Source organism: Parasteatoda tepidariorum, chromosome 3 (assembly GCF_982258835.1).
Source record: "Parasteatoda tepidariorum strain Cologne lab strain chromosome 3, Ptep-v5.0, whole genome shotgun sequence".
NCBI classification, from domain to species: Eukaryota; Metazoa; Arthropoda; class Arachnida; order Araneae; family Theridiidae; genus Parasteatoda; species Parasteatoda tepidariorum.
In genome coordinates, this window is record NC_141757.1 from 13,079,437 (window position 1) to 13,099,683 (window position 20,247).

At 27.0% G+C, this 20,247-nt stretch overlaps 2 protein-coding genes across 4 annotated transcripts in view; one reads left to right on the top strand and one right to left on the bottom strand.

Annotated features, from left to right (window-relative positions):
- ftz-f1 (ftz transcription factor 1) overlaps window positions 1–15,585 on the top strand; it is a 191,122-nt gene extending 175,537 nt beyond the window's left edge. For 2 of the 3 annotated variants that reach the window (XM_016053025.5, XM_087158832.1), the window contains one exon: window positions 6,877–15,585. In XM_016053025.5, coding sequence (XP_015908511.1) covers window positions 6,877–7,023 — 147 coding nt within the window. In that variant the 3' untranslated portion in view covers window positions 7,024–15,585. Of the gene's footprint in view, window positions 1–4,366; window positions 4,965–6,876 lie in introns of those variants that run through there. The other variant, XM_087158831.1, reaches the window with a different exon arrangement.
- The window catches only part of LOC107440182 (uncharacterized), a 44,607-nt gene continuing 35,098 nt past the window's right edge, over window positions 10,739–20,247 (bottom strand). The window contains exon 2 of the transcript XR_015432423.1: window positions 10,739–11,332. The gene's annotated coding sequence lies outside the window, so the exon portion shown is untranslated. The remainder of the gene's footprint in view (window positions 11,333–20,247) is intronic.

Below are 20,247 nucleotides of genomic sequence, written 5' to 3' on the forward strand. Positions count from 1 at the left end.
TTTAAGTTATTAGTTTTTGACACATTCTTTTATCATTTTGAGTTAGTGAGAATATTTTTATCCATATATTTTTTTTTGTATTACCTTTATCCTATTTTCTTACATTAAAATATTTGGTTTTTTATCCTATTTTTTTATTTTAAATGGAGATAATTAAATAGTTTTCTTAATAGTTTTTTTTTATTTTTAAAGCTTTCTTCATGTCTTTTTATGTTTAATTCCTTTTCTTAACTGTTTTTGGCACATACTCTCGAGGCCAATGAAATTTTTCATTGTAACAGAGCTGATGAAAACTCCATAATTTCCTGAGTATTTTATAAATCTTTATCTCAATTGTTGCCAGAATTGATCATTTATAACTATAAAAATCTTTCATTGTGATTCTTAGAAACAGTGTGATTAGTTTTCTTTTATTTATATTTTTAATAATCTTGCTTTTATAGTTTCAGAAAATGGATTCAGCTATTAAATCCTTTCAAACAAACAAATTTTTAAAAATTTTTTTTACGGATCAGTTTTATCTAAAGATTTTATCAGAACTTTTTTTTCTACATTAATTTGATTGTAACCTAATTTCTTTATTCACTGATTTTTTAAAATATAAGACTTATGTGTGTTTCCATTTACTTTGTATTATTTAATTAAACTTCTTCTAAACTTTGACAAAAAATTACATGTTTATTTCAAGGTGCATGATTTGCTTTTACAATGATGTATCAATAATAATACAGTACAGAACCCGTTATCCGGAAATCAGAAAACCGGAAAACCAAAAAACCGGAACGAAATTAGATAAATTTTACCGCAATTTAAAAAAAAAATTATTTTTTTTTTCCTCTTAAGATTTTAGGATTTTTCTTTCATTTTTGAAAGATGTTTACCTTACCATCATTTTGGAAATAATCATTAGTGTATTACTCCTTCGTTTTTTCTTCTTTTTAAGATTATTTCCACAAAAATTTTTTTTATTAGTTGGGTTTAACAATTAAAAAAACGGCTTTTTGTAGCGATTCAGAAAACCGGAAAAATCAGTTATCCGGAATAGCGATGTTCCCGATCGTTCCGGATAATCGGTTCCCTACTGTAATATCTGTATATATACAGTGAACTCTCGCTACTATGATATCCAATACAACAATAACTCCCTCTATTACAATAATGTTTCGTGGTCCCGGCGAACTTGCATATGAATTATGTTAGCCTCTTCTCAATATTGCGGTATTCTCTGAAGCAATAAACTCCTGTAGAACGATTTTTTTTTTCAAATTTCAACCTTATTTTTTCCATTTATTAATGGTTTTCAAATAAAGTAAGAAATTTTATTTTATCATACTTTGCCATTTTTTTTCCGGTCTTTCCTCTGACAAGAGAAGACTCACTGCTGATTATGCACTTACCTTATTTCTTTTCACCACAGTGAATGGCTTTTGTATTCAGATTGCAATACCCGATTCTTGACGTACGTAGACCACCCCAAGACCTTCCATTCTTAGAATTGCCTCCCTTTCTCCTAAGAAGTCACTGATTTCATATTTACCTATCTGATTTCATATTTAACCATAATTAACACTCTGCAAATTATATTTTTACATGATATGTAAATAGATTTATAGTTAATACATAAATAACATTAAAATTTAAAAAAAAATCTTATTGTGTCCCCAAAGTATGTAGACCCCCGATATAATAATGTATCCCTCTGCGACAATATGTTTATTTGGTCCCTAAAATATTGTTGTAGTGAAGTTTTACTGTATGTATATTAAATTTAAAGCATGTTCTATTGAGAATTAGAGTATTATATATTGCATCGAAAACAAATGTGATTTCTTGTCAGATTTTTATAAAATTTTCAATTTTATTTTTTTGAATGGTAGAACGACTGATTGTTTTATTATTTTTACTTTTTGTATTTTAATATTTATTTTCCTATAGCAGACTTCTTTAACCGCTATGAATAAGACTCTTTTATCTACATCTTACTTTTGCATGATCCTTAAATTTATTCTTCAACTAAGAATATTTTGTCATTTTAATTGCGGAGAGAAAAGGTATTGTTTTTTAGTTATCTTTTCTTGTGAAAAAGTAGTTGTTATTGGTAAGCATTTTGTTTACAAAAACACTGGATTAAGGATAATTCAACGTTAAAAGCAAAGAATAACTAATTCTTCAAAAGTCTGCATTACAAAATCGTAACATTGGTTGAAAATGTGCTTAATCTGAAGGCATTTTTGAAGAAAAGTTAATGTATTAAAAGATCTAAAATTGCATACTCATGAACAAAGTAAGAGCAAAGTTACAGCATTATAAACTGGAAACTTAAACTATTAAAAAAATTTCTCCACAAATATTAAATTGTGGAGAATGTTACTAGAAATTCTCTTAAGTTGAAAATGTTTCGTTAAAAAATTTGTAAATTTAGGGTGTGTAACTTTGAATTATCCATTTTTTTTAGTGAGTTCATTCTCCATTTTTATCGTTTTATTTATAAGCAAGAAATAGTTATGTAATTCTTCTTCATTTCTGTTTTTTGTAAAAAGAACTGCATTGAAATTTGTTGCTTTTTAATATTTTTTGAATGCTGTAAGTAGGGCTTTTTGTATGAAGGTAAATAATGATTTACAAATGAAAAAAAAAAGTGCTTTTAAGTAAAGAAATTAAATTTTTTTTATTAGAATGTAGAAATTAAGTTTTTTTAAATAAGAATGTAGAAAATATTGTTTTTTGAATGAAGGAAAAGAAAAAGCTTTTTTATATTGTTTCGAACTTCTTAATTTTGCCAGTATTGTTCTAATTATAACTTGCTTAAGCACGCGCAGGGTATAAAATGCTTTTTAACACAGGAAGACATGTGCAGAATATTACAAACAATTTAAAAATCTAATTCTTTTACGCTAGTGACTTTGTTTTTAGTTTTCAAGTTATAAACAGCCCTCAGCTATTTTATGACTAAGAAAGAAAAATGTGTTGTTTTGCTTTCTTTGCACAATTATTAAGCAATAATGTAACAAAGGGGAGAGATATAAACATGATCATTCTATAATTATTCTATCACAAGACAGATGATCAATGGTGAAATTGTGAGAGTCCCCTTCGGAACAGGAGTGAATAATTATTGTTGAAGTTTTTACATTTCGAATGGGACCCATGCATCGTATCTTGTTCGTGTCAGAGGTGTACGTTCTTATCAGCTAATCCACGCTAAGACCTTCATTTTTTGTATAATATGCTCCTGTTTTTATTCAGACAAGTAACTTAGTTACAAATCTTAAAGGCATATTATTATATTTTAAAAATGTTTTGTGAGTATGTTTGACCATTGTGTCCAGTTGGAAAAAAATTTATTTAAAAGTTTAGAATACTATATTTTTCAGATTTTGGTTGTGTGTAGTATTGTACCTTTTTAAAATTATTGCCAATTGGTGTAAATGTCCGCTATCAGTTTATTTGGGAAAGTATATTATCTCCTCCTGCCCTTTGACCCCTGAGGGTAGACTCATAAATACCAGAAGTGAAATTTCAATGAGGTATACAATATTAAAAATATAATTTTCGTGTTAAAAAAAAAAAAATTTTTTTTTCAATTTTATCCTGACATTTATTATATAATTTTTCTAATAATTATATTATTAAATAATAGTTAGCAAATTATTACATAACTAATGGTGAAATTTACAAAAGAAAACTTAGTTTCTAATTTTATATCTTTGAATTCTCAAAAAGAAATTTATGCTTGATACATCAAAAAAATATAAACATCTCAAAAATTTTTGTAGGCAGAAATTAAATTGTTGTGTATTTTAGATTTTATTAAGCTATTTACTCTAAAATTAGAAATGATGTTTGAAATATCCCAACAAAATTAAATTGTATATTTTAGATTTTATTAAGCTATTTACTATAAAATTAGAAATGATGTTTGAAATATCCCAACAAAAAATTTTCCACACGGATTTTTCTGAAATATTTACTGGTTATTTTTATTTTGTGAATGTATATTGAACATTTTTGAGATTCAAGTGTAAAAACAGGAATTCTTTTTTTTTTTTTTTTTTTTTGTGAATAATTGTAAACCTATTAACTTCTTTCATTAAGAGTTTCAATCAGCTTTCAAGAAATGTTTATAAATTTGAATTCTCCTTTTGATAGTTTTATTGGTTAATAGAAATTTGATTGAGGTAAGTGGACAGTGTGCTGTACTGTGCTCTGGGATCATTTCAATTGAATTATTCTATGAAATTTTTCTTTGATCATTGAATACCTCAATCATTCTATGAATACTACAATTTTGATGATTCACTGAGCACTTTCAGCAGAAAAATATTACTGAGTTAGGAATATGTTATTTCAAGTTGTATTTATCTAGGAGTTCAATAATTCTTTGCGATTTCGATGATACGCTAAGTTACAGAAGGAGAGAACGTTTCAATTTTCCTACATAATTAAATGGCTGGGATAGATTAGGTAAGTAGAATTTTTTTGAAACATAAATCTTCTATTAAAGATGGGGCCAAGAATAAAACTTTCTGTTTTCTTTTTAATTAATTTTTCTGGCAACATGATGATTCATTTATGTTCTTTTTTCTAACTTCCGAATTTAAATTAATAGTGCTAACTGTTAAACCTATTTGTATGCCTTAATTTCTGTGGGAGAAATGTATCTTCATTTATTTTCTTTGTGCTTGTATTTAAACATAACATTTTATTATAGAAGCATTCAATAGAATATTGTGCGCTGAAGAATCCAAATAAGTATATTTGCATACATGTACTGCTAAATTTTCTAATTTCAGGAATTGTTTTTATTAATGTATAATCATAATGTAGATTTTACTTGCAATCTATTTGTTTATAAATAAGTATTATTTTTTTTTTAAATTTTACTAATGGAATTTCATGAATAACATTGAAGAAATATTTAAACCAATATTATTCCCCTAGATGTGCTACTAAATTATCTAATTTCAGGAAATGTTTTTATTAATGTATAATCATAATGTAGATGTTAATTGCAATCTATTTATTTATAAATAAGTATTTTTTTAGAAAAAAATTTACTTATGGAATTTCATGAATAACATTGATGAAATAAATATTCAAACCAATATATTTGCTTAAATGGGCTACTAAATTATCCAATTTTAGAAAATGTTTTTATTAATGTATAATCATAATGTAGATATTAATTGCAATCTATTTATTTATAAATAAGTATTTTTTTTAAAAATGTATTTATCTTTGAACTTTATGAATAAAACTGAAGAAATATTCAAACCAATATATTTGCCTAGATGTGCTACTAAATGATCTAATTTTATGTAACATTTTATTAATGTATAATCATCATAATGTAAATTGTAAAATATTTATTTGTAATTAATATTTTTAAAAATTTATTTCTCATCCATCCTTATGAATTACCCTAGCAAACAAAAACCATCAAATCATCTGGTGAATGTTGTGTTATCTAGGGTTATTGATGAGGTATTTTTTTTTATTTTCCAGATACTTGTAAAAAGATCACTAACATTTTTAATATACAGAGTTATGGATTAAAATGTATTATTTTGCTGAATTTTGAGAAAAAAATTAATCGAATGTATATAGTTAATTTATTATTTATTTTTTATATTTTTTAAATTTTTTCAAAACAACATGCTTAAAGAATTATTTTATAGCTTGTTGCAAAACTGTGTCATGATATTTTTTAATCCTGATAAATTCTACAAATAATATTTACTAATTATTTATAATTACAATATTTTTTAAAATTAATATTACAAGCATTTTATTATTTGCTTTTGTGAAATTAATATAGAACAAATTGTTTAATGGATGAAGATTCTAAGTGCTTATGCTAATAAATAGTTAGGGTTAACTTAACCTCTTTTGCCTAAAACGACAAGTGTTATGATGGGAATAGTTCAAATGAGTATTTGGAATTAATAAATTCCACTAATATGAAGCTCATAAACACGAAATAAAGGCAAAGTATAATTTTAATTTCCTATTTTCAATGTTTAAAGTTTAAAACTAGTTTGCTCAAATTCACGGAAATGTCACTTAGAACACTCAGCTCTTCATTTGCCTACAACCATTATGATGAATTATAGATAGAAATAATATTAAAAAAAATTAAAGGTACGAAATTAAAAATCTCTTATTAAATCAACATCGTCAATCTTTATTCACATAAGGGTGCGTAACGTTTTTAAAAAGTGCTTAAAGGTGCTTATTTTTGATTTACGTTGTTTTAAAAGCCCTTAAAGGTGCTTTTTTTTTTATTCGGGGTTTGTAAAAATTGCTTAATTTTCTATCTTTTAAAAAGAGATTTTTTCTTTGCCGTATCGATTGTCGTTCTAAATTACGCACGATTATGTAACGTCTTTGAAAATGTTTTTTAATTTTATTGGTTTTATGTTTATAAATTACGAACTTTAAACGATAGAACAAATAATTTTCATTACTGCACCAATCCTAAATATGATTTTTTTTTCTTTCGGAAAGTGATTAGAAATATTTTTTGTGTACTTTAAAGGTGCTTATTTTTTGTTGAAAAATCTGGCTACCTGCACATTCAAAATTCTAAAAATGCCCTGGTTCTAATCAAGCATTGAATTCCAAAAAAATGCCCTGATTGTCATCCAACTTCAGAATTCTAAAAATGCTCTGAGCCTAATTAAACATATCACTCACCAGATATTTGATACCTTTGTTAATTTGTGTAATTCATGCTTTTATTTAATTTACTTTTCATTCAAAGGAATTCTATTTCAAATATTTATTATATTTTTTTCGTTTCTTTTAGCATTAGTGAAGTAATTTTTTCCTCCTGAAATTTCAACAACCACTCATACTTTCTATCGTTATTTTCAGGATAAATTTAACAACTTAATGTCAATACTGCCAGAAATCCATGTGATCAGTGAACGGGGGGAAGATTTTCTACTCTACCGACATCTAAACGGAAGTGCACCCTCACAGACTCTACTCATGGAGATGTTACATGCGAAGAAAAAATAGCAGGACTTGAAAAATTTTGTTGTCTTTATATGTTGATAATATTTACAGTTGTAACTGCCATCAGTTCAATTCTTTCTATAACTGCCAGAAAGACTTTCGGATCTAACTCTGTACATTCCATTAGGAGGGGTCAGCCCACCCCTCAACCCCCTAAAGGGATGTTGGAATTTTTGAGATCCTCGCTGAAGTGAACTTGATACCATTTGATGTTGTTATTCTCTAAGCACACAATTCTCTTGTACATTTAAAAATTGAAAGACTTCATGCATTCTACGTCAACTAACAAAGCCATTGTCCTGTTTTAAGAAAAATCATCTGTTCATTGTTATTGCTCCCTCCCCTTCTGTAGAAATTTTATTTCCTTATATTTGTACAGTTGTAAGAGGGAAGCTGTTTTTTTTTCCTCTTTTTTTGTGGTTCAAACTTGTTTATAATTATTAAGAAGAAGTGAAATATAAAAGCATTTGGGAGAGAGATGATTTCATTTAAATAGTTTAAATTATACCATAACTAACTGTTCTTAAACAAAACTCTTAATAATGTAGAGTAGACTCTTAAAAGTTTAAACTGTTCATTTTGTTAACCTCATGTATCTCAGGGAATTGATTGAATGTAATTTTTTTTCTCCTTTTTTTAGAGTATTATAAGCAATAAGAATCTTTATTTCATTTCTTTATAGTGGCACAGTTGGTTTTGATTTTATTAGAATATCCAACAAAAGGACAAAATTATTTTTTAAATCTTTTATTAATTAATTATTATCTTTAAAAATATTACAATTTATAATATAAGTTTTCTGCAATTTTTTTATTTCTAAAAAAAATTACCTTTTATTATATGCTCTATACTTTTTCCTTTACTGCTATAGACAAATTCTACTGCTTGTGAACTAGTCAGATATTTTTTATATATTATTATGTGTATAATTTTTCAAAATTTTGTAAATAAAATTATTTAAACGTATCATATTTGTATTTTGTATATATTGTAATTTTTTTTTTTTTGCAACTTTTGAATGATAAGAAAAAATTATGTATCCCAACTGTGTCACACTCCAAAAAATTGTTTGCCCTAATTGAATTTTGACTGATTCACTATTATTTCAAAATCACCAGTGTTTATGATTCACTACTGCAAAATATGAGTTTACAAAATGTAATTTTTCATTTTTTTTCTTCAAAATTGTGATTTGTTTTCGTTTGTAGATAACACATTCCTCTGTTCAATTTCTTCCCTATGCATTGTTTAAACTTACTCTAGTAATTGTGTCCTTTCTGCCTAACGTTTATGGTGTTGGTTTTGTTTCTTTTATAAAAAAAAAATTCAATTTTTGATTTACTTATTTGTATAGGCTAGTAACTATGTGTAAAATTTAAATAACATAAATTGAAATTTTTAGGTTTATTTTTCCTTTTGTTATTATAATTTCCAAACATTATGTCTAAATATGTTTTAATTGTGTGGAAGTATACAGTTTGACTGAAACATTTTTTTAGTATTTTAATTATTTCAACTGAAGAGCTGTAATGGGAAAACATGTTAAATGACTCTTAAGCAAATTTGAGGAAAAAATGTTTTAAGTAAATAAAAACATCTAGGTGCTATATAATGAACATCTTTTTTTTTTCCATTGCCTTATTTAAAAACCTGGCTGATTGGAAGAACGTATAAATCATATAACATGTTTTTACTGGAAAAGCAAGCCCCCCTTTTAGACCCCTTATTCTTGCCACAGTTCACATTCAAGTAGTGGAAAAACATGTAAATCCCTTAACATGTTCTCAATGAAAGTGCATGTAAATCCCTTCATATTTTCAATGGAAAGACATTTAACATGTTTTCAGTAGAAAAATATCTCAATCATTTAACATGATCTTCTATCAAGCTCTTCAATTACAGTGTGAGTGGTTACTAATATTTATTTTTATGAATAATATGAATTGCAATTAACTTCCTAAGGTTTAGAAATAAAGTCGAACCTCTATTTAACGAAGTTGCTAAATCCCGATAATGGAAAATTCATTAAATATAAAATCGCCTTTTATAATGCTTAAACAACACAAAACAGGTTTTAAATTCATAAACACTAGACATAATTAAAAAAGCAATTGATACAGCTTTATCTTGTAAACTAGTATCTACTATTTATTTTATAAATCTTAGCCATAAAAGAAATCTACATGGAAAACAAGAATAGATCAAAACATTATCCGGTGTTACACTATCATGCTACATGCATTTTCAACTAAAAGCAGCTAAATTTATGCCTAAAATTTTGACTGTATTTTTTTGCTGTATAAAATTATAACTGCAAAGTAATTTTAAATAGGGAAAGTGGATCTCAAAGAAAAATTCGTTAAATAGAAAATTCACTTCGCTATTTGGAAGTTATTTCACGAAGAAATTTCCAAAATTTTCTTGGTTCCGCAAAAAAATATGCAAAATGCAAGTTCGTTAAATAGAAGTCCGACTGTATTTTGTTTTATATCATTTGATGAAAATTCTTTTTTAACTCTTAAGCAATGTCTTCTTAGTGAATCTTCATGGAAAAAAAAACACTTTTAATAGTTAAGTTAAATCATTAAACAATTTTGTTCAGATTGAAGCAGTTTTGCACACACAGTTAAGTCTACTTATATATTGTGAATTTTATAATTTAGATTTGTAATTTCCGAAAATTGTTTCTCCGTCGGTGTTATCATCATAAATATTTTTCTCGAATCTGATGCAACAATTGAATAACATTTATTATTGTTAAGAAGAAGAAGAAAAAGAAGAAATGTGTGCTTTGCGCAAGTGGAAGAAATTGCTGGTTGATTTTGCATTACATGAACTCAACCTAAAGTTGAAAATTCTTTCAAATGTTTTGTGATGTTTGTAATTAAAAAATTATAGATCTGCTTAAAGTTTATGTGTTGTACCTTTATAAAAACTCTGTTGATATAACTAAAGTAATTTATAAAAATAAGATATTTGAATATTTTTGTATTACCACAGTCTCTGTGTAAGAAATTTAAAAAATATATATATTTTGGCCTCTATAGAATTTACTTACAATGCTTTTTATATATAAATGCAATATGAATTGTAGATTGAAATGCTCTTTGAATTTGAAGCACATATCTGCTTTTTATTTGTTTCCTTGTTAAAAAAAATATGAATCTTTATTTTGATATAGGTTTACTATATGAAACAATGGTGAAAAGTGGTATTGTGTCTTTTAATTGCATCAACTATGTAAATTTTTTTATAAACTAAAAAAAATATTGTGTTGGAAATTAAGTTTTTTTTAATCATACTTGAACTGAATGAAACTTTATAAAATGACTTCCAAATATTTGCTGATGTTATTATAATTTCAGAGATGTCAATGACTAAAAAATTTTTGTGGTTATTAAGTATTTTAAATTATGCTATAGAATTTTCAGTCTAGAACTTATGCTATAGAATTTTCAGTCTAGGACTTCAAAAACTTAAATTCTGTGACTACAGAACTGAATGTAGATTTTTTGAGACCATTCACAGAGCATTTTAGTGCTTGCCACTATCGGTGCGAAATCATGGCGCCTTAACCTCTCATGACCCCCTGTCCACAATGGACTGTTGCGAGAACACCTAACTTTTAACAAAGCATTTTGTGAGACCCTTTGATTGGGCCCCAAAATATGGAATTCTGTTAGATTTTCATGTAATCTATTTAAATTGATTGCATATATTTTTTTTTTTTTTTCAAATTTTATTCCTATAATTAGGAAAACTGAAACTTTTTTTCTTTTCTTTTATCCTTATTATTGTGTTTGGTTTATTTTCAAATTTTGAAGATGCATTTAATTTTTTTATCGATGATATATAAGGGGTGAGAATTTAAAAAGTGAGAAATTCCGGGTTTAAAACTTAAATTATGTACAAATATTTAAATGCATCTAATTTTTTAATTTTATGATTTTGATTTCTATGAATCAAAATATATCGCGCTAACTGAATTTTTGCGATTTAAAAATTTTTTTAAGGGTCAATTCATTGCAGAGTATATTACAGTAAGTTTTATGGAAATTCTCTAGGGCTATTTTATAGCTATTAAAAAAATTATTTTAAAGTCTTAAATTTTTTTTATTTCTAATACAGGATAAAAATAACTCAACTCAAGGGTATAGAAATTGAAAACTGTAATTTCCTCATTAGACACCTTGCTTCCCAGTATCAGTCAGCAATAGTTGCTCCTCCACAGAGATCACTGCAAAAGTGGCAAGACAGTCATAAAGAGCTGGAAGTGAGCCACAGCGAGGCTTGAAAAATTCCACTAAGGCTTCTAGGGGTGAAAAAAGGTTACAGTTATTGACATCTCTGTAATTTAATTTAATTTTTGGCTTAATTAATCAAGGATTGAAAAAAGGCAAGCTTTGAAGTATTGCTTCCAAGTATTTGATTTTCTTTATCACCTTAAGGCAAATTAAATAAAGTGAGTAATATTCATGTCCATAATGATGCCATAATATAAAAATTAGTGAGTTTAAATATTTGTTTGGGACCACTTTTCAGCGGTGGATATGACTTGCTACTCATGTTGCTCCTCTAAGTGAAATTTTAAATAAAGTTTTACCTTCCGTAAGTTGAAGTTTTAAAAATTTCACAAGAAAGAATATTAAGGAAGTGTTTCTGTACTGCTGAGAAAGGGAAGCACAGATAATAAGGTAGCGAGCTATGATGCGCACAAGAATCTCGTTTCCTGCACGGACTTTAATCTGAGACTGCTTTTATGCATGATTTCCCTATTTTAGCTGTATTTTAAATAAATTTAATTTTATTCAGTTATTTTAAATTTTTATAAATTAAATGTTTTACTTTATGGGTCTATTAAAATGCCTGGTAATTTTTCAATAAGGATAGTTTATTTTCTCATTTTAACTGTAATATGATTATTATAGTATATTATATATATATATTATTTTTGTGTAATTAAATTTACATTTCTTTTAACTTATGATATTTAAAAGTGCTATTAACTGCAAAATCTATTAACTTAATAATAAAAGTTTTCTATACATAACTTTGAATATATGTTTTTTAAAAAATATTTAATTAGCATTATCTTTTGAGTTACACTTCAATGTTACGTTATCTAATCATTGCACTGTTAAATATTTAGCATTCCTTTGCTACTTATACTTAGTATTATTATGACTAAAAATGTCATTATGTACCAAGTTATAATTTAGCTATGAATAATTTTTAAGAATAGAAAATTGTAAACCTTAAAATTATACTTTGAAATAATTATTCAGTGTTGGGTTTTAAATTACCATCGTAAATTGATAATTTGGGGAGTTCTAGTTATCATTATAACAACTTATTATGTAACTTACTTTTGAAGAAAAAACTAGTTTTTCACATTATAATTATAAAATATTTTAAATTTATTTTGTAAATCTTGATTTTTTACTTAATTATGTAAAAAAAAATTTGTAATTCGTGATTTTTATACAATTATTTTAACTTAATCTTGATTAATTATTGTGACTCTTGATAATTAATTATTATGTCTTAAATTATAATTGTTTTATAATTATTTTAAATTTATCTAGTAAATCATGATTTTTATATTTATTTTAAATTTATATTTTATATTATGGCTAATTACATATATCTTTTAAATTAATATTGTTGAATGTGGCAGAAGTTGAATTCTTGGCCATAGATGGCGCCACTCTGCCGGAACAGGCATATGTAAACAATGACAAATTAATATTGTAAATCACGATTTTTATACAATTATTTTAACTTGTAAATCATGATTAAAAGCAGTTTCAGAAACGAATGTTAATACTTCTGCTTAATGTATAGTGCCTCAATGGAGAAAAATAATATGATTAAATAAACATATGTTTCACATGATTTATTCTGTACATTTTTTTCTGAAGTAGTATTGTTTTTAAATGTGTCATATACGATTGTTGGCTCTTCTTTGAATTGTTACGTTGATTGTTTTTCTTTGCCAGCAATATTGACTTGAAAAGGTTTTTGTAAAAAAAGCACAGAGTTCTGGTAAAATGTGAAATGTATAGTGGGCTTTTAAGCTTTGTTGATGAGATAAAGTATTTTAAATACTGCACATAGTTTTAATAAAGTGTCTAAAGATGCCTTATATGAAAAAGAATTTGAATATATATGTTTTATTGATAAATATTGTTAGCACATATATTGAGAGATGTTGTTTGGAACACGGAAAATGGCAGGATATTAAGGATTTTGTTGTTTTTGAAAATTCACGGTCAAAAACTTTTTTTTTTTTTTTGAAAATTCACGGTCATTCAATTTTTTCACGGTCAAAAATAAATAAATTTATATATTCTATAGTTGAAAAATTTTGTTGTAAAATTAACTTAATAGTTAAAAAGGCTTTACTAAGCTTTCTTAATTATGTTAAAACCACATTTTAAAAAATTATGAAATATTATCGAGATATAATTTTTAAACCATTTTAATCCTCATGTCTTGATATTTTTTCAGTTGTTTGGTTTTAAAACCAGCTTGATATCCCTATTTTGTCATAGAACATTGTTTAAATCTAAAAAAATAATTAGATCTTTTTTTCTTCCTTACTTAATTGAGTTTTTTACGTTTCTTTGGTTACATTGAAATTTGATTTTTAAAAAAAATTCCCAATTTTTAGATACTTGCAATAATTCTGATCTAAAATAGTTACTTTTTTTTAAAATCTGTTACTAGAAGCAGTTTTAACTTTTTTATTTCTTCATTAAATTTTTTTTAAAATTACTTTATCTTAAATAAATGTTCCAAATTAAAGTAAATTCAAGAAGTCACTCTGAGGAGTAAGTGCCTGTTGATTTTAGGTTGTTACAAAATCCTTAATAATCTTGACTAATATTTTATTTAATGGGTAACAAAACATATAGTTAGTTCATCAAGTCGGTCTTGAAATAATGCATATTTTTTATCATCCCTCTATTATACCATTTTGTACACTCATAATCTTACTGAATATGCATATAATTTAAGTTGGTGCTTATTTTTACATTGTTTGTTACCCTTTAAATGATTTGTTTGTACTGAAAGGTTTTCCGAGTGATACTATTTGCATCAAAGCCAGGCTTATTTATAAAACAAATTGTCTTACTAAGCAAGTATTGAAGCATTTGAAAATGAATGCAGAGCTTAAATTTTTGAAATATGGCCCATTTTTTCTTTTATTATAGTTTCAGCGTCCATTTTATTTGTTATTTTGAAATCCAGGAATGCCAATATGTGTCATCATATTCTAACATCAATATCAAATAACAGGGAGACTCATGTGATTTAAAACACTTAATGCACCTAGTTCATTAATGTAATTAATTGCATTAAATTTTTAAGTTTGATGTATTAATTCCGAGAATATTTTTATTATCTTTAAAGAACACAATATTGCCTGTGAAGTTGTTTTAGTTTGTGAATAAATAATATCTTAATGAATATAAAAATCGATAAGATAATAAAGCAATACGAATCTGGTAGGATAGTATAATTGTTGATAATTTATTCAAAATGTATGAGTTAATTATAAAGGTGTTTTAATAATAAACACCAGATTAGTATCGGGTTACGATTGTTAATTCTGAATTAGGGTCTAAAATTTCAAGAAAGGTATATTAAATTTAATAAAACAGAACAAAAACTAGTAAGAACTTAATGTGTTTAAAATAGACCAAATGCTACAGTTGTCTTTGTGACTTGCGTTAATTGTGCTCTTATACGTTATTGTTGTACTTCATTTAATACTGCAACACAAAAATAGCTGTTATTTTTTATAGTACAGTGCGACTTTCAGGAGAACTCCTCCAGACATCTGTCTCGCGTCGTGTCGGGTACCATGGTTACGAGGAAAAGTCACTTCGAATGGGGATGTGGGGTGAATAGTTTTGGCTTGATCTTCGCATAGGTCAGCGTGAGTAAACCAATCAACACCTTCATTCCTCCATTGCACCCCTATGAGAACTGTGCCCTAGCTTGTAACCATAGCAGCAGACAGCCCCAGACTTTTAGTCTGGAGGAGTTCTCCTCAAAGCCGCACTTTACCTAAAAATCGAACACTTCGATAATTATTTCAAATTTTATTTTCGTCTATAATACTTTTAACCTAAAAAGATAGTTTATTGCTACAAAGATTTTAAATTAGGGTTTTTACCCGCCTTAATTGTACATTGTTCGATTATTGATTCAAGCTGGTAACTACAAAAAAAAAAAAAAAAAAAAAAAAAGAATATTGGCATTCCTTTTTTATAATAGGTTTTAGGTTTGAACAGTTTTTTTTTTTTTTCTAAATGAACTTGGCTTTAATGCATTCAAATTGTGTTCAGCAAGTGTGGTGCAGATTTTTTAGTAAATAAAAAAAAAGTATTTTTTGACCTGTGTTAGCTATTCTGCATGTATACAGAGAAAAAGAATATTTGCACATGTATTTTTTTATATCAGTGTTACTGAACAACATGGAGCCATCCACTCTTTTGTGATTTTGAGGCTCTTCAAATGTGCTGGCATTGTAAATAAAGGTGTTTGTTGTTTTAACTCCTTTTGTCATTATTTTGAGTGGATTTAATTAATGACGATGTCAACCTTCATCTATCAAAAGGTATCTCGTGATGGATTCAAGTTAACATCTCTTATATACTAGTGAATTGATATTTAATATTTGTAGTGGTAGTTAAGCCACATTACTCTCCTTCCAGAATTTTATCTGGGATAGAATTCGATGAACAGATTTATGCTGTTTTTATTTATTTATATCAATTTGCTCATTATTTTTGTTTCTTCATTTTTTTGTTTTATAGCATTTCGCTCATTATTGTTTTTTCTTCAATATTGTTTATTGACCGGAAGACTTTATTTACTTTACCAGGTTTTTTTTTTTTCTTAGAGCAGTATATTTTTAAGCAAATCAATTGTTTTAATGTGGACCATCCATTAATGTTGGCAAGTTCATATCACTTCCGCAGATCACCAATTGAGGGAATTGAATTAATGACGCTGTCAACCATCATCTATCGAAAGGGTACCTCTTGATAGAATCAGGTTAACATGTCTTATATACTAGTGATTTGGTAGTTTACGCCGCAACTTGTCACATTTTCCTTAAAAGAATTTCCGAAAATGAACGACGTTTGCGAAAATATCATTGAGTGGATTATCTTGAAAAGCTGCTCATGGATTGTAAATCGTATCTCTTTGTAAAAAACAACTTGTAGGTAGTCATCAAATCAAAATATTGGGAGATGTTGTACAATGGTTAGACTCTCCACTTGAACAACAGATAATTACTTACACAAGCATCTCACTTGCTGATTAGTTGCTACAAAAAAAAAAAAAAAAAAAAAAATGTGACTGTTGTTGGCACATAGAGAGAAAAAAAAGGAAAGAAATGCTACTGGAATTTTTTCCTTATAAGACACGAATAAGTGGTCTCCATCCGGACAGAGTTTTTGTTTCTTACGCTTTTCGTGGAAGCAAAACAGTAATTCTTCTGTGCATGATGATGCCAGCCTTCATACAAGCAAAACTAAACCAGAAATAATCATGGATTGTAATGCTACGAAAGGTGGATAAACTGCTTAAATTTTTTCCTACCAAGGTTTCCTTTTATTACTTGCCTTCGATGAATATTAAAATTATCTCGAATTTTAAAAAATATTTTTATTAACTAATACATTTTAAATTATCTATAATAAAATACAGTATTGCTTTTCTACCGGACTGATCAAACAAATTTCTCTTTCATTTGAGTGCGACGTCATTTGTATTTTGCATCAATAAGGTTATTTTTTCTATTGAAGAATTTATTATCAATATTCAGTCATTACGGTCGCTTTCCGTGCGGAAAACGGTAAAATAGCAGCTGTTGCAGGGGAAAAAAAAACGGTGCTCAAGCTCATACAAAATTGATGAGCGTGTGTAATGGAAAGTTAACCTTTTCGGGACGGGTGAGTTATAAATGTATTCGTACGGAATCAGAATAATAAAAAATAAAAAGCGGTAGCTTTAATTTGGGCCATAGCTAATTTGACAGACTCATTCTTGCTTCCCCTTTAAATCTAACACGTCCAATCCTTGCGTGCTAAAAGTGTACCAAATTAAAAATTGTAAGTGTAACTATACAATTTGTAATTTGAACTAAGTAGTGGGGAATGGACAATTGCAGTCAATTTTTTTTATGTTCTTAATGAATTCAGAATGATGGAAAAGTCCTGAAAAACATCTTTTTACCTCCCAAAAAATGCTACTTTTTTAATTAAGAGCAATTAAAAATCGTGTACTTTCGTTTTCAGTTTAAAAAGGAAGTCACGTGACTTTTAAGAAAGTGACGCCATTCGAGCCTGACTCGCGTTTGTTTACACTTTTTCTCCTTGGTGATTTAACGCTTGTTTACGTGCCTAGTTGAACGTCGTTTGTTTTTTTTAAAAATATATTTTAAAATCGAAGTGTATTGCTTCTAAAATAGAAGGACACTTTGGGGGAAGATCTTTGATATCTTTTTTACCTAAACTAGAAGCATGAATAAATTTTTGGGATGAACCAACTGATGAAAGTTTAGATTTTTTCCAATAGCATTCTATTTCTGTTGGAGATGGTAGCGAACATTTTCGGTGAACCCAGAAAAGAAATGCTATCATGTGCTTGCATCCTCCTGCGCTGGCCGCACAGTCAGTACCGTCTTTATGCATGGGCACACCCGGGCAGAGCCCGGGGCCCCAGGCACTCAGGGGGCCCTGGAGAAACTAACTTTTTATAAATTGTATTAAAAAAAGCTAAGAATAAACAACATTGCCTTACAAATTTTTTAAAATAAATATATTCTATTGTAAAAAGTGTGCATTTTTTTCTACTAATAGTGATTGATTGTCATGCAAACACCAATAATTTGAATAGTTTATCAGCAAAAAAACTAAAAAAGGGAACCGAAATCTATTTTTCTACGTTTCAATGAAAATTTTAGTACTTGGACATTGAAAGATGTTTTAATAACTGTTTAATTTGAAAAAAATAATTCATACTCTTTGAATTTTCTAAATTTGTTATGCCTTTATTTAATTGAATTATTTTAATTAACTTCCATTCATGGTTTTGAAAACTATTTTATTATTTGCGGATTACAACTGGTTAGCAACTCAAATATTTTTTTTTAATTATCCATAGTTAAAAAATGCTTTATTTGAGTTTTGGGGGCAATCGAAATGTGTTTCGTCTGTTCGTTTTTTAAACATTATGGCATGTTAAAGGGGTCTAAAACATTTTTATGCCCGGGGGACCTGCATGCTATTAAGACGGCCCTGCGCACAGTTATCGCACACTAATGAGTTTATGACCCCAGAAGATTCATCACATGTCAAAGTTATTGCATATGCTTTGATTTTTATTTTATGCTCAGGAGTCATTTTCCCTTTAACAATGCAGATATCACTTTCTCGCTTAACTTGCACATAGCCTATAGCATTATCCCCATATGTTTGTCTTGCTGATCTGAAGTTAAAAAATATATATATATATATATATATATATATATATATATATATATATATATATATATATGTGTGTGAAAAAGATGATTTAAAAACTGAAAAACAGAATCTTATTAGACTAAACAACCAATTGAGACAGACCTGGCCTCCCCAAGGCCATAGTGTCGATAAAGAAGAAGAAGTTTTTTATAGCTTTCCTATGTCCATGTAATATTAGTTTGTGTTAATCGCTATTTCATATCTTTCTTTTCCGTAAAAATTCCAAAAGTTTCTGGAAACCTTAAATTATGAAATAGTTATTTAATATAAAATTTAGTATACATTAATTTTTTCTTTTTTTTACAGAATAGGGATAAAAACTATTATATTTTTTTAAATCCTTCAATATGCACACTATCTGCATAACTAGACGCTTTAAAATATAATGTAATAAAAATCTTTTTGATTTTTAATACATCATTCATAAAATGTACCAGTATCTTTCAAAATGGTTCATGTTATTATTTACACCTTGGATTTAACACTTTAAAAAATATCATGAAGCAAAACTTATTTTTAAATTTAATAAAAAAATTCGATAAAAAAACATTAGCAGGTGTAGTTAAAGTAAAATATACTAAAATTGAAGATGTGTATTTATGTTTGACAGTAGAAAGGGTAAAAATATTCTATAACTAGCTTGCCTCTGACTATTTCTTTAATTTTTTTTATAAATTAGAATCTAATTTTCTTTAATTTTATTTTATTAAATATTAATTTTTGATAAAACAATAATTTTTAATAAAAATAGTAGCTTATTTATTTTTATAAAATCGTTTATAAATTATTTTTAATAAAATTGACTTCAATTAATTTTTAACTAAATTAATTTTAATAAAATTGATTGTAATTATTACAAAGTTGTTTATAATTGGTCTTTAATAAAATAATAACTTTAATTCAAATTAATCTTTAATAAAATAATACATTTTATTAAAATTAATTTTTAATAAAATAATTTTAATAAAAGAGTAAGTATAACGTTTATAATAATAATTTTGTGAGTAAGTATAATTATTTGTTTTTGTGAGTAATAATAATTTAGTGTGTAAGAATAGCGTTTAGTTTTATACTTTTATGAAAGTGGAAAGAGGTTTTTAGTATACTTAAATCCTTGCTATATTTTAACGTGTACCTGTATGTGTTATAACAAATCGCCGTTCCATTTTCACACACAAGATTATTTACAGCCAGGGGCGCCGGTAGAATAAAATATAGGGGGGTGCAACCCTTTAACAAACTACCATCCCCACAAAAAAAAAGATTAAAACTATTCTGTATGATTGCAATTCTTGTTTGATTAATCAATTTTTTACATAAAATTTTGTAACTAAATTGCTTTTCTATTTATTTTTAATTGCTTAAAGAAAATCCAGGGTAGTGCAAGTGCACCTCCTTGCCGACGCCCTTATTTACAGCTACAGTTTATAAATAAACAAATTTATACCTTTGAGCCTTTATGCCTTTGATTTCAGGCGAAATGAAATCTTGGTTCGTTCGAAAAAAATCCATAATCATCTCTTCAGTAACTTGCGGCAAATTGTCCGTTTGAGCTTTTTGAAACCCCTCTTCCATTTTGATTCTATATATGCAATAGATTTCAAAATATTTGCTGCTAAATACGCATTTAAATACACGCGGGAAAATTTGGAAAAAATAAGTTAAAGAAGAGCTAGTT